Below are 13,413 nucleotides of genomic sequence, written 5' to 3'. Positions count from 1 at the left end.
AGATCATGGTCTGAAGAGTAAGTGTTTTGCCTCAAAAGAGGGCATAATAATTGAAGTCATTGCCGGGCGGTGGTGGCGCACGCCTTTAATCCCAGCACTCGGGAGGCAGAGGCAGGTGGATCTCTGTGAGTTCGAGACCAGCCTGGTCTACAAGGGCTAGCTCCAGGACAGGTTCTAAAGCTGCAGAGAAACCCTGTCTCGAAAAACAAACAAAAAAAAAATTGAAGTCATTGAGACCAAGAATTTTATCTTGGTACTAGAAAATACTAGTTTCAGTATATCAATAAGATGAGCTCACAGCCTCAAAAGTAAGGAAGAGTAACAGACACTGGTGAGAAGAAGGGCAAATGTCTATTGCCAGGTAAATTCAATGGGACATTAAAGAGTTTCCAGAAGGTTTGTTTTTCGATGAGAAGTGAACTTGATATCAAAGTGAAAGTTTCTCTAAATGACGACTACATACATATGAGAAAGAAAATAATACTGGCCTCAGGTCATGCATGAAATGCCTATTTGTCTTCTTTTTAGGACAGAAGCATCTAACAGGGAGTCCCGTGATGGCAGGTGAAGCCCACAACAGCTCTGGGTTGCCTCGCTTCATCTTGACAGGACTGCCAGGGATGGAGACCTCTCAGCATTGGTTGTTTCTGCTCCTTGGCATCCTCTACACCATCTCCATAGTGGGCAATGCCCTGATACTTTCATCATCAAAGAAGAACAGAGTCTGCACCAGCCTATGTACTACTTCCTGTCTCTGCTGTCAGGCAATGACCTGGGCGTGTCTTTCTCCACACTGCCCACAGTCCTGGCTGTGTTTTGCTTCCACTTAAGAGAAATCAGTTTTAACTCTTGTATGTCCCAAATGTTCTTTATCCACCTCTTCTCTTTCATGGAGTCTGGGATCCTGCTGGCCATGAGCTTTGATCGTTATGTAGCCATTTGTAACCCACTGCGCTACTCCACAGTGCTCACTGATGCCCGGGGATGGGTATGTGCGTTTTCCTTCGAAGTCGTTGCATGATTTTTCCATTACCTTTCCTCCTGAAGAGGTTGCCCTTCTGCAAGGCTAATGTGCTTTCCCATGCCCACTGCCTTCATCCAGATCTGATTCGCCTGCCCTGTGGTGATATCACCATTAATAACATATTTGGTCTCTTCATAGTCATCTCTACCTTTGGACTTGATTCTGCTCTCATTCTCCTCTCTTATGTGCTCATACTTCGCTCTGTACTGGCTATTGCCTCCCATGAAGAAAGGTTAAAGACCCTAAATACGTGTGTGTCACACCTGTGTGCTGTGCTAATCTTTTATGTGCCCATGGTAGGTGTGTCTATGTTTGCTCGCTATGGGAGGCATGCCCCACGGTATGTGCATACACTCCTGTCTCTTGTATATCTTTTTGTTCCTCCAATGCTCAACCCTGTTATCTATTCCATAAAAACTAAGGAGATTCGTAGAAGGCTTTCCAAAATCCTGCTGCAGACCAAGTTTTGAGGCGGAGAAGGTAAGGTCAGTGTTGCTTACCCTGACTGCACCAACTTGTTCTCTGAAGACCTGCTTTGACTTGGATTTTTGTTTGTTTTTGGAGACAGGGATAGGGTTTCTCTGTACCTTTGGAGCCTGTCCTGAAACTAGCTCTTGTAGACCAGGCTGGCCTGGAACTCACAGAGACTCATCTCTCTCTGCCTTCCAAGTGCTGGGACTAAAGGCTTGTGCCACAACCATCTAGTTTGACCTGGAATTTTAACAGCTCTCTATCTGTCTCTCTCCCTCTCTCCCTCCTCCCTCCCCCCTCCCTCCTTCTCTCCCTCATATTTTTAATTGGGATTTTTGCTATCCGATGCTGTATGTATGATAGCATCATTGTGGTTACAATTCACACCAACAGGCTTTGGTGTGGTAAAACAGGTCAGGTCAAAATTTAGCAAAAAAGCACGCATTCTGTTTCCTCCTTTTCAAATAAAAAATATATATTCTTGTAATCCTTCTATTGTGTCACAATATATCCCCGCTTTTTTAAAAAAAATCTTACATCACCTTGGACTTTTTTTAAACATAGAAACATTGTCATAATGAGAATTAGATTGTTTTCCCCAGAGTTTAGTCAAGAGACCTTAAATTTTCTGTTTCTTTCTTTTCTTATCACAATGCACACCAAATATTCATAAATATTTTATGCAGTATGGCATCCATATGGCCTTTAGGACTAGGTAAATATTATTTCATATAAATCATATTAAAAGATCTCACTTTTAGTAATTTTGGAATTCAACTAAACTTTTTATTACTGTTTAAATCATATGTAATTTTATGTATGGTATCTATTAATAAAAGAATTGAAATGTTAAGAAGGCTGTGTAACAAAATGCATGCATTAAGTAGGATGATGATATGATTTAGGAGATGACAAAATAATGTACTACTTTACTGTAGAGATGCTTTAAATAAGCTAATCAGTGGGCATGAAAAAGAGGAAAATTTATTTAGTTTCACCTTTAATAAACTTTAAGATTAATTCAATTTCTAGAAAAGGCAACCCAATTTAAAATGAAACTTCAACATTATATGTTTTCTCATGTCTGCAATGTAGTGTGTGTGTGTGTGTGTGTGTGTGTGTGTGAGAGAGAGAGAGAGAGAGAGAGAGAGAGAGAGAGAGAGAGAGAGAGACTGTAGTGAATGTATATGTGTTTTATAAACACATATATACATGGAGTACAAAGCGATATTGTTTCATCTCTTAGGTTGCTGCCCCTGTTTCATCCTCCCTAATAACTTAGACTACATACATGATAGAATTAAAGTGCACCATATTTTTAGAAATCTCTCAGTATACTTTCTCATATTAGTTAGTAATATAGTGAAAGATATGTGTAGGAAATAGTAGATTTAAAGGAATATCTCCCCCATAAACCTAGGCAATGTTTAGATGCACATTTTCCTAAGTCATGATTTCTTGTTAAAATATATTTTTAATTTCCCTGCAGACGATGATGGGCTAGTTTCTCTCAGTCTTCGAGTCTCCCACTTATCTCAATTATTTGTGACTTTCATTCTCCAAGTGGAAATTCTGTTTCTAAGGGGACACACATTGAAGTTATTTTTATCAGAAACATCCAAAAGCACTAAAAAGCATTATTATTATAAAGTGTGTAATTTTTATTTTACAATATTTTGTTAATTCTTTGAAAATTAATATATGCACACAATGTGTTTTGATTATATTCATCCCTCTAACTTCTCAATCTTCCCTCGGTCTTCCCTCTAACTCCTCCCAGATCCATTCACCATCCCAACCCCCTCTCAACTTCATGTCTCCTTTAAAAACAGATTTTTATTTTTATTTGAGGATTTTATACACGGGAACACTGAATTTGCATTATTTCCACCCTTCACCTTCCAATCCCTCCTGTGTCTCTCCAACTACCCTCTTTTGACTTATGACCGCTTCTACACACACACACACACACACACACACACACACACACACACACACACACACACACAGGTACACATATAGGTATACACACATATATACACTTCTGACTGAATCTAATTAGTGCTATTCTTGTTACTCTTGTTTGCTTGTGCTTTGGATTCACTGCTTAGGATTGGGGTCTCATCTCTGAAAACAGAAGAAAATAAACACATATACAAATATTGGTTCTCTCTACCTCAGCAGCTATTAACTACTTGAGGCTCTTCATCTACAGGAGGGTGAAAAAATATTCGTCCATCCAAGTTTGAATGTTTACACCCTTTGTCTTTTCAGGAGGTGTTGTACTGGCAGATATTTAGTTGAGAATTCCTGAGAATGACTTGTCGGTGCAGTGCAAGGACAGTATTGTATAGCCACTGCTCTTATCCTCATTCACTCACAATCCTTCCACCCCCTTCTTATGATGTTCCCAAAGCTTGAGCTGTAGCGGTTGTGTCATCAATGTCCCATTTGACGCTGGGAAACCTATGGTCACTTATTCTCTGCATTTTGACCAGTTGTTTGGATTTCTCTAGAAATATCCCTCTCCCTCAACAAGTGTCGAGAACCAGCCTTGACAAATTACCACTTGCCAGGGTAGAGGTATGGGATTAGAAATACAAGTAAGATTATCAAGACACAAAAATAATAAGACAGAAAACATAGAATATTACTGGTAGAGAGTCCCAGTGAATACTAAGATTAGCCACATTTAATTTCCAATTGTTTAAAATACCCCTGACCCCAAAAGGTAGGAGTAAGATAAAAACATGATACAAGGAAATGAATAGACCAGTTGAAGGATTGTGGGCTATATCCATAGTTAAACATTCTGTTGCTAGAACAAAACAAGTCACGCTCACAACCTAGACCAAGACATTCTTTAGGCAAACCACTCTCTGGGTGGAATGCAATGTTATCTCCCTAAGGAAACTGGAGCCTTAGCTGGATTCTTAGAATTTTGTCTGAGATAGAAACATATCTGTGTCTGTAAACCTGAAATACAAGGTCTGGATATTAGCCATACCTGTTGACAATAACCTTGAGAAAGCAGAACTCTCTGATCTAAATCTAGGCGGCACCTTTGTTTGAGGTAGAAATACAATAACCTTGAAGGACTAGAGGTAAGTTTCAACTCTCTGACCTTTGGTCAAGGTGGAAATAGGCTCTCATTTTTGAGCCTCCACAAACAAGACGCTTTTTTGATGAGAGGTGAGAATTGCAATTATTCATGGGTATAAAAACAAGTGTTTGAAGTTAGTTGGAAACTGCATCATGTTGGTTATACAGTAGTTCTAGGTTTTTTTTTTCTAGGGCCCATGGTCATTTTAGCTATGAGTTTGTAAATTTGTTGATTGTACCAGCAGGAGTTCCCTCCAGTTGAGCAGGCAAAGACAGTTGTTGGTTGCACTGAAGACGCAAGTGCCACTATTGTGCTGCTAGGTATATTTTTCAGGTCTTGATGTGATTGAGGTTTTCAATCTTTAGAGGTAGCTAGCACCGTTGATAGCTTTTCTCACTTGACGGCTTTCATAGCACCTTCCAAATTGTATGAGCTAGCCCTCAGGCAGGAGACTTCCAGATCAGTCCCAGCTTGATTTCTCCAACTCCTCTCCCCGAAGTATGAAGTATCTTCAGCAATACGATCTTACCAAGAACAGCAGAAACAGTTTATATATTTTGGTGTGTGTGCACTTTGTAGTCTACCCTGATCAACAGCTTGAAGAAAAGTTTTTCTTGACTGACACTGGGTTTTTGTTAGACAGTCTATAGCTCTGTATCTATATGGTGTGTGTGTGTGTGCCTCTGTGTGTGTGTGTATTATCCCACTGTATTAAAACTGTGTATATAAGCTATAAATGTATTTTAAAGTTGGCATATAAAATAATATGTTTCCCTAGGACTTTCCTAAACATCCTTAGTGCTATTTATCCTGTTTTCTTTCATCCTATTATTCTCTTATTCCTTCCTAGTTAAGAATTCCCACATTTCCCAGTATTCCCTTTCATAACTCCTTTTTCCTCACCTTTCTAGAGCTCTTCCCTCTCCCACAATGGTCCTTTTCTCCTTTCCTGATTTATGTAGTTACTCCAAGCCACACAAAAACCTAAAGATTCAGATCTAGGATCTGCAAATAAAAGATAATATAAGACATTTGTCTTTCTGGGCCTTGATTACTTTATTCTGAACATTATTTTTCAGTTCCACCCATTTATGTGCAAATTTCATTCTTCTTTACAGTTCTGTAGAATTCCAATGTGTATATATCCCACATTTGCATTATCCATTCATCAGTTGACAGTTATGTGGCTGGTTCTGTTTCTATTCTCTTGTGAGTAAAGCAGCATAGGCACTGAACACAAATGTGCAAGCACCAGGGATCATGAGGTGTTGCCTTTTAGGCACCATCTGAAAGCTTTGTGAGATGTGAATCACTGGTGTATATATCGATCCCCATGAACACAGCTTTCTTTTAGTCATTTTCTCTTGCTGTTGTTGCTGAAATGACACTTGTTTTCTCTTTGATTTTAAATAGGAAACAAAAGGAGACACAACTCATTTTTTCTCAGTTCCATTCATTTCCATCTGCTATTGGAAATGAGAAAAAACCCCGCTAATTTATTTCCAGTGATGATAATAGAGAGACTTTGTGTAGACTGTTTTACTTCCTTGTTGACAACTATGCTTTTGAGTGGTGATTGTTCTATTCCTTTGACACATGTACTTTGTAATATTATTTAATGTTGTAAGGAAAACAAGCTGTGATTTCTAGTGCCACAGGTTCAATTCAGTACATAAAACAACATACCTGTTCATTTGTACATTTTACTGGTACACATTCATTGTACATACAGATGTATTTCATAATGATACTTGTATAAAAGTAGGCCATAAGTGTATTTTGAAAATACTCTCTCCTCCCTTTCCTTTCCACTCCTCCACTGAGTCAATGCTTATTTTTTCAGACTTACTTTTAGTTTCATGTCCTATATACATATATCATTGTATATATCTACACAAAACATTCACAAAGAAGAGAAAACATGATCATTTTATTTTTGAGATTGACTTTAGTTTAACAGTCTATTTTTCAATTGTATTTTCTTGCTAATGACGTATCTTCATCATTCTCTACAGATTAATGAAGTTCTCTCCCTTCTCCCCTCCCCCATCTCATATATATCAATCATATTATCTTTATCCATTTATCTGTTGATGGACACCTAGGCATATTGCATATCTTTGCTATTGTAAATAGGGATTCAATAAATAGATGTGCAATTATCTCTATGGTATGTTCATCTTGTTCTTTTAAAAGGCCAAAAACATAAAAAAATAAGTTAAACATTCTTAAACATCAAAGGAGTACAATTTGTAACAATGGGGTTCCACTTCACCCAGTCAGAATGGCTGATACCAGAAAACAAGTAGCAAATGGGTAAGAGGCTGTGGGGAACACTTACGTGCTTCTTGTGAGCATGTAAATTAGTATAGGTACTATGGAAATCAGTATAGAGGTTCCTCAAAAAAAATGAAATTTAACTATTAGATGATCTTTCTCTGCCACTCTTGGGTATACCCAAAAAACTCGAATTCAGCTGCATTGTATAGCTACAGTCTTCTGAAAAAGTCAACTGTTTGTTTTCAGATCTTCAATGAATTTTTTAAATTAAAAAGAAGCAATATTTGAAATTCTAATGGATATGTACTAAACTCCAGAAAGCAATGCATTAGTGAATGAAATCCTGTGGTGTATGTGCCAGTTCTGACCCTTTGTGATTACTTTCTTGATGATGTCCTTCAAATCTCATTTTACTTCGTATCAGTGCATTTAGTTGGTGATAGTATGGTTTGCTTATACAGAGCCACAATTTTATCCTAGATAAAAATTTTATACTTAAAATTAAATTCTCAGGTGTAAGACAGTTCAATAGTTTTATAATTCTAGTAAGGAAAATTTCATTATGTAAAATTGTATTTAAATATAATTAGCATAAAAAGGTTTAAAATATGTGCCTTTATTTTACCCTAAATGAACATGATTACCTTCTTTACTGAACAATCTAGTATTAATCTTAGGTGAAGCAAATGAATTCATAAGATTTCTTCATTGATGTATATTTGGGTGGAGTACACATTCACTTTGTTGGTGTATACTTGGGTGGAGTACACATTCACTTCATTGGTGTATACTTGGGTGGAGTACACGTTCACTCTTTTATCCTCTAGCTCTGTTAAGGGCATGGATAGCGAAGATGATTTGGATGTGCATCAGGATAATTTATATTCAAATCCTGATGTTGTAAATCATCATAATTTGCTTATCAGCAAACTTTTCAGACTGATTCTCTATTTCTCCATTATAAAGTTTGGTTGTGGTACATGACAGCCCAGAACTTGTTTAATTTTAACACTTTCAATTAAATTTATGTCTTAGAAGTCAATCTGTGTTCAGAGAGAACTGGCCTATCTACTATTCAGCTTCATTGCTGGGGAGAAAAATTAGCAAGTTTTCCAACAGTTTCAAAGGCTCTTGCTGTGTGATTTGGATCACATGTGCTCAGATCTATGGGCACTTTACAAATAAGATATCCAAAAACCAAAAGAATTAAATAAACTTAATGGCATTAATTCAAGAAGGAACTCAGTTTTAAAAATGTATTTTTAAATTAATTTTTTTAATTTTTATTTTATGTGCGTGAATGTTTTGTATGCACACCGTGTGTACCTGGTACCCATGCACACAAGAAGAGGCCATTGGATCTCATGTGGCTGGAGTTACAGATGGTTATGAAGCTGCTATCTGGGTGGCGGCACTAAACCAGGGTCATTTGCAAAAGTAGACGGTATTTTTTTCCTTTTTTTTATTAAATATTTCCATCTCCTCCCCTCCTCCCACTTCCCTCCCCTCCCTTCCACCCATACCCCCACTCCGCCCCTCTCCAAGCCAAAGAGCCATCAGGGTTCCCTTCGGGCTCACTGTGAGCCTTGTCAGTTTGGTTGCTCACCTTCCCGGACTTAGGGGGAGCTGGGAGGACCTTGGACTTAACATAGTGAAGTAGACGGTATTTTTAACTGCGGAACCATTCTCCAGTCTGAGGAAGCTAGCTTTGAATATAGGTCTGGCCACCTGGCAACAAACTGTAAAGCAGATTCTTGTCTTTGAAGACTTAACAGTTGGTCAGGTGGCTGTCCAGACATACCTGGATGTTTTGCCTTGTTTTCTAATGCCACATAACTAGACTTTTACTGGCCATGCTACTCCTTTCTTGAAATCTGTTTGAGCCATGGCATAGTTAACAGAAAAATCTCTCTTCTGAGTCAGGCAGAATCCATGGGTCTGGGGTTCTTCCCAGATTTGGTGCCGAGTTACAGGATAAACTTTCTGAGTCTCAGTTCTACCAAATGAGCTGAACATGTGGATCGCTCCAGGATCACCCCGGCTTTTACTCTCAACTTCTTTGATACCATTAGGTGGGAGAAACGACAGAGCACAGGGGAGCTTTGAGTTTTCACGCTTCTGTTGCTCTGGCCAGCTCCCCAGGCTGTCCTAGCTAGGCCCAAGGGACACTTAAGAGACAGCTTCATAAATCCCAGAGCAGGAAACGAATCTAGACTAACACATAATGAAGAGCAGAGCTGTGTTCTGAGGTGTGGAGTTTTTGGTGTTGTTCCTCAGGGCAAGCACCTTGACCACCTCTTTTCTCATAGCTTCTAGATATACCCTGAAGATGAAAGTGAGGACCTTAGCTCTTCTCTCACAGGGATGCTCAGGGACCGCTTTCCTAACTCTCGGATTATGATCTACACTGACGATGAAAGTGAGGACCTTAGCCCTTCTTTCACGGGGAGTCTCAGCGTCTGCCTTCCTAACTCTCGGATTCTGAGGTGACTAGCACAGATTTCAGGAAAGGCTGTCAGTTCAGCATCTAGCTCTAAGAAATTGCGACCCCACTATTCTGTCCTGATTCTCCATTTACACTACAGGTTCTGGCATGGAGCCTCAGAGAGGCACCTAATTTTGTTGTTGGGCATAAACAGTTTTGATTGGGATCAGTGCTTCCGTGTGATTAACTCCGTTATTCTTATTAGGTGATTATACAATAATGTTACAAAAGAAGAGAGCCTTTGATTGGGAAACTGGTTGGAGTTAGGATAATAGTTTGGAGACAAGACCAGGTATTTTAAATGTGAAAACAATTTATTAGAAATTTAAATTTACAGTTGATATTTGGGAAAGTGAGTTCAGATTAATTTACTTTTATCAAGAATTTTACACTTAAAACGTAGGTGTTAATATATTGCTATTAAAGCAGTTTATCAATTTAATAATATTTTCAAAAGTTTAAAACTAGAACTAGCAATTTCTGATTCCTAGTTCGGGGATTTGTACATCAATTTACCTGCCTAAGCAGTGAGGACAAAATGAATGGAATGGAGATGGGACACGGTGTGGCTGGCAAAGGCAAACCACCAAGCCTAATAGCCTGAGCTTGGCTCCTGGGATTCACATGGTAGAAGGGGAGAAACACTTCTGCAAGTAATCTTCTGATGTTCACATATGTCGTAGAGCATGCGTTTCTACTGAATAGATAAACGCGAGTGTGATATAATTGGAAAATAAAAGAAAATGTGGGTGATGATGGAGTTCACGATTTACTAAAGGAGAAAGACACTAATCAAAGAACCACATATCTGTCACTGTAACTACCTAGGATAAAAACAGTGAATAAAATATGGTAAAGCAAGAGCCAAATGCTGGACTCACCTGGGTGTGCCAGTCAATGCACAGATAAAGGAAATGTGACACACACACACACACACACACACACACACACACACACCCCACACATATATATGATATGTGAGTGCACTCACACACATGCGTGTACTTGTGTGTATAAGCACAAATGGAGGAAAAATGAAATTATGTCATTTTCAAGAGAATATATGTACTAAATACAATCATATTAAGTGAAATAAGCCAGACTGGGAAAGGAAAATATTATACTATCTTTTTTAGTGGATTCCTTAGCCCTTCTTACAGGCTTTCAGATGCAACTGTTATGAATGTGGCCTGAATAGCATTTGTAAGCCCTTCAAATCAATGCAGCATACAGTTCAGTTTGAGAATATTTGACCCAAAGAAACATATGAACATACAGGAAACAAAATCAAAGCAACCAGGAGTGGCAGAGAGTGAGATTATTGAATTCTAGTGAATAAATGAGGGGCTCAAACAACATAGAGAAGATGAGTTACTGGGATATTTGAATTCAGGAGAAAGAAGACAGACAGCTTAGAATCTAGCCAAAAAGTGTCATAACTTTAATAGATGAGAATAAATCAGCCTTAATGTATTAAGAACTGAATTCATTGAGCACTTGCTTTATGATGATGTCTAGAAACCAGAAGCAAAAAAGGCCAGGTCATACAGATGTAAGCATCTATAAATAATCTGGCATAGGCAGAATAAAAAATAATGTTTAAAAAAGAGTCAAAGGAAGTCTCCAGGGAAAGGGAAAAGTTCTTTCTACGTCCTTCCTGGCATTTGGTGTCAGAATCTAGACATCATTACCTTCCTATCTTGAGACACTTGCTGGCCCCCTCTTCACTTTTTCCATGCCCCAATCTCACTCCACTCTGCTCTGTCTCCCTACAGATACAATCCTGATGAGGAGCTTCCAGACCAACACCTCAAGCACCAGTAGCTTCATACTCACGGGCTTTCCAGAGATGGAGAGTCTGGAGCACTGCCTAAGTGGCCTCCTGCTGCTGCTGTATGCTATCTCCATTGTAGGCAATGTCCTCATTCTCTTCATCATAAAGGAGGAACAGAGCTTGCACCAGCCAATGTACTACTTCCTGTCCCTCTTATCTGTCAATGACCTGGGGGTGTCCTTTTCCACTTTGCCCACGGTACTGGCTTCTATGTGTTTCCATGTTTCAGAGATTGCCTTTGATGCCTGCTTGGCCCAGATGTTCTTCATACACTTTTTTTCCTGGACGGAATCTGGGATTCTGCTGGCCATGAGTTTTGACAGGTATGTGGCCATCTGTAACCCTTTGCACTATTCCTCAGTGCTCACTGATGCCCGTGTGGCCCACATGGGTATGTCTATTGTTGTCCGCAGCTTCTGCATGGTCTTTCCACTTCCTTTCCTACTGAAGAGGCTGTGCTTCTGTAAGGCCAATGTTCTGACCCATTCCTACTGCTTGCACCCAGACCTGATACGTCTACCCTGTGGAGATACCACCATCAATAGCATGTATGGGCTGTTTATTGTCATCTCTGCCTTCGGTATAGATTCAATGCTCATCCTTCTCTCCTATGTGCTCATTCTGCGCTCTGTGCTGGCCATTGCCTCCCGGGAAGAGAGACTCAAGGCACTCAACACATGTGTGTCACACATCTCTGCTGTGCTCATCTTCTATGTGCCCATGATTAGTGTGTCAATGGTCCACAGATTTGTAAAGCATGCCCCAGAGTATGTGCACAAGTTCACATCCCTGGTATATCTCTTTGTGCCTCCAATGCTCAATCCTATTATCTATTCCATCAAGACAAAGGAGATTCGCAGGAGGCTGCACAAGATGCTGTCAGGCACCAAGTTCTGATTGGAGATGCATTTTCTGGAACACTACATAGCTTAGACATTTTTGTTTTTGTTGATGTTTGAATGTATCATGATAGTCTGTGGACCTTTAAATATGTATATTTTTAGCTACATTTGGGAATAGGCATTGCTTATAAGACGTAGCCTAGACACAATCTGCAACTCAAAACACCATGTAACTAACTAATTAGGTCATACTTTGCTGCAAATAAATTCTCTCCAATCAAACAAGAAAAAGGCCCTTGAATTAGATCTTGTTTGGTTCCAATATACCACTAGTACCTAAATTTTCAAGTAATATAAAATATATTTTCCTGGTAAGATGGTGAAGATAAGTTTTAGAAAGCAAAGCTATGTGGGCCAAGTAACAGGACAGTGTCCTAAACAAAAGAGAGCATTCACTTGCATTGCCCCTATATGCCCATTTTTGAATGCAAATTAAGCAACAGAAATGTAAAATAAAAACCTATATATGACACAATGAAGGTATCAGAAATATAGATATGCTTATTTCCAACTATAGGCAAATATATTTCAAGAAGGAATTTGAGTACAAGGATTTGCTACAAATTGGTAAAACTAGGAGAGAAGCTTACTGGTTTCAAAGTCTCAGAGACATGAGATGTCTAAGTAGTGTCATCATCGCCCCAAGTCTCTGCCAATCTCAAAGATGCTTAGCAAATAAGCACTTTCAAAAGAATGCAAACTAAACCCGAAGTAAAGCACATTAAGTGAAAGAAAGAGGGCACTGTGCAAGATAAGGAAGGCTCTGAAAGAGAGTAGCAGAAGAGTTTAGGGACTCAGGTAGAAGAGAGTGCTACAGTTTTGCAAGATGGATGCTGGCTTGGAAGCAGCACCTGTAGATTAGGCTGGAGCAGAGAGGAGGTGTGGCATCCTCCAGAGCACAGAACACATTTAGCTTGGACTCAGAAACATCCTACAGAAGAAACGGAAAACAAAACCAGCCAAAATTCTTCTCTCCCAAGAATCTTTTGGGTCATTGCAGAAATTTCTTTCTAAAGTTATGAACCATGTTTCGGAGTTTAGTATTTTTCAGATTTCTAAAGTTGAAATTTGTGACAAGTATGATGGTTTAGTAGGTAGAGGAGCTTGTGCACAGAACTGATGACCTGGGTATAATCTTTGTTTCCAACAAAGTTTGGTAGAACAGAACCAATTTCTGAGAGTTGTCCTCTGGCCTCCGTTTGCTCACCATGGCATTGATATGCTTGTGCTCACACACACATATACACACAAAATAAATACATAAATACAGGGAAAATAATTGAAGCTCAAGTTTATCTATGCAATTTAGTTACA

At 39.0% G+C, this 13,413-nt stretch overlaps 2 protein-coding genes across 2 annotated transcripts; both read left to right on the top strand.

The window, feature by feature from the left end:
* Positions 1-557: 557 nt before the first annotated feature.
* On the top strand, positions 558-1,494 carry LOC119826829 (olfactory receptor 51I2-like). Its single transcript, XM_038348330.1, is given in 3 exon segments — positions 558-696; positions 699-980; positions 983-1,494. Coding segments are annotated over 3 exon segments (933 nt in total).
* A 9,655-nt stretch (positions 1,495-11,149) lies between these two features.
* Positions 11,150-12,094, top strand: LOC119825972 (olfactory receptor 51I2-like). The gene has a single exon (XM_038347028.1). It carries the CDS (start codon positions 11,150-11,152, stop codon positions 12,092-12,094), a length of 945 nt encoding a protein of 314 aa, XP_038202956.1.
* The last annotated feature ends 1,319 nt before the right edge of the window (positions 12,095-13,413 follow it).

Source organism: Arvicola amphibius, chromosome 1 (genome assembly GCF_903992535.2).
Source record: "Arvicola amphibius chromosome 1, mArvAmp1.2, whole genome shotgun sequence".
Lineage (NCBI taxonomy): Eukaryota > Metazoa > Chordata > Mammalia > Rodentia > Cricetidae > Arvicola > Arvicola amphibius.
This window is presented reverse-complemented; position numbering and strand designations above follow the sequence as displayed.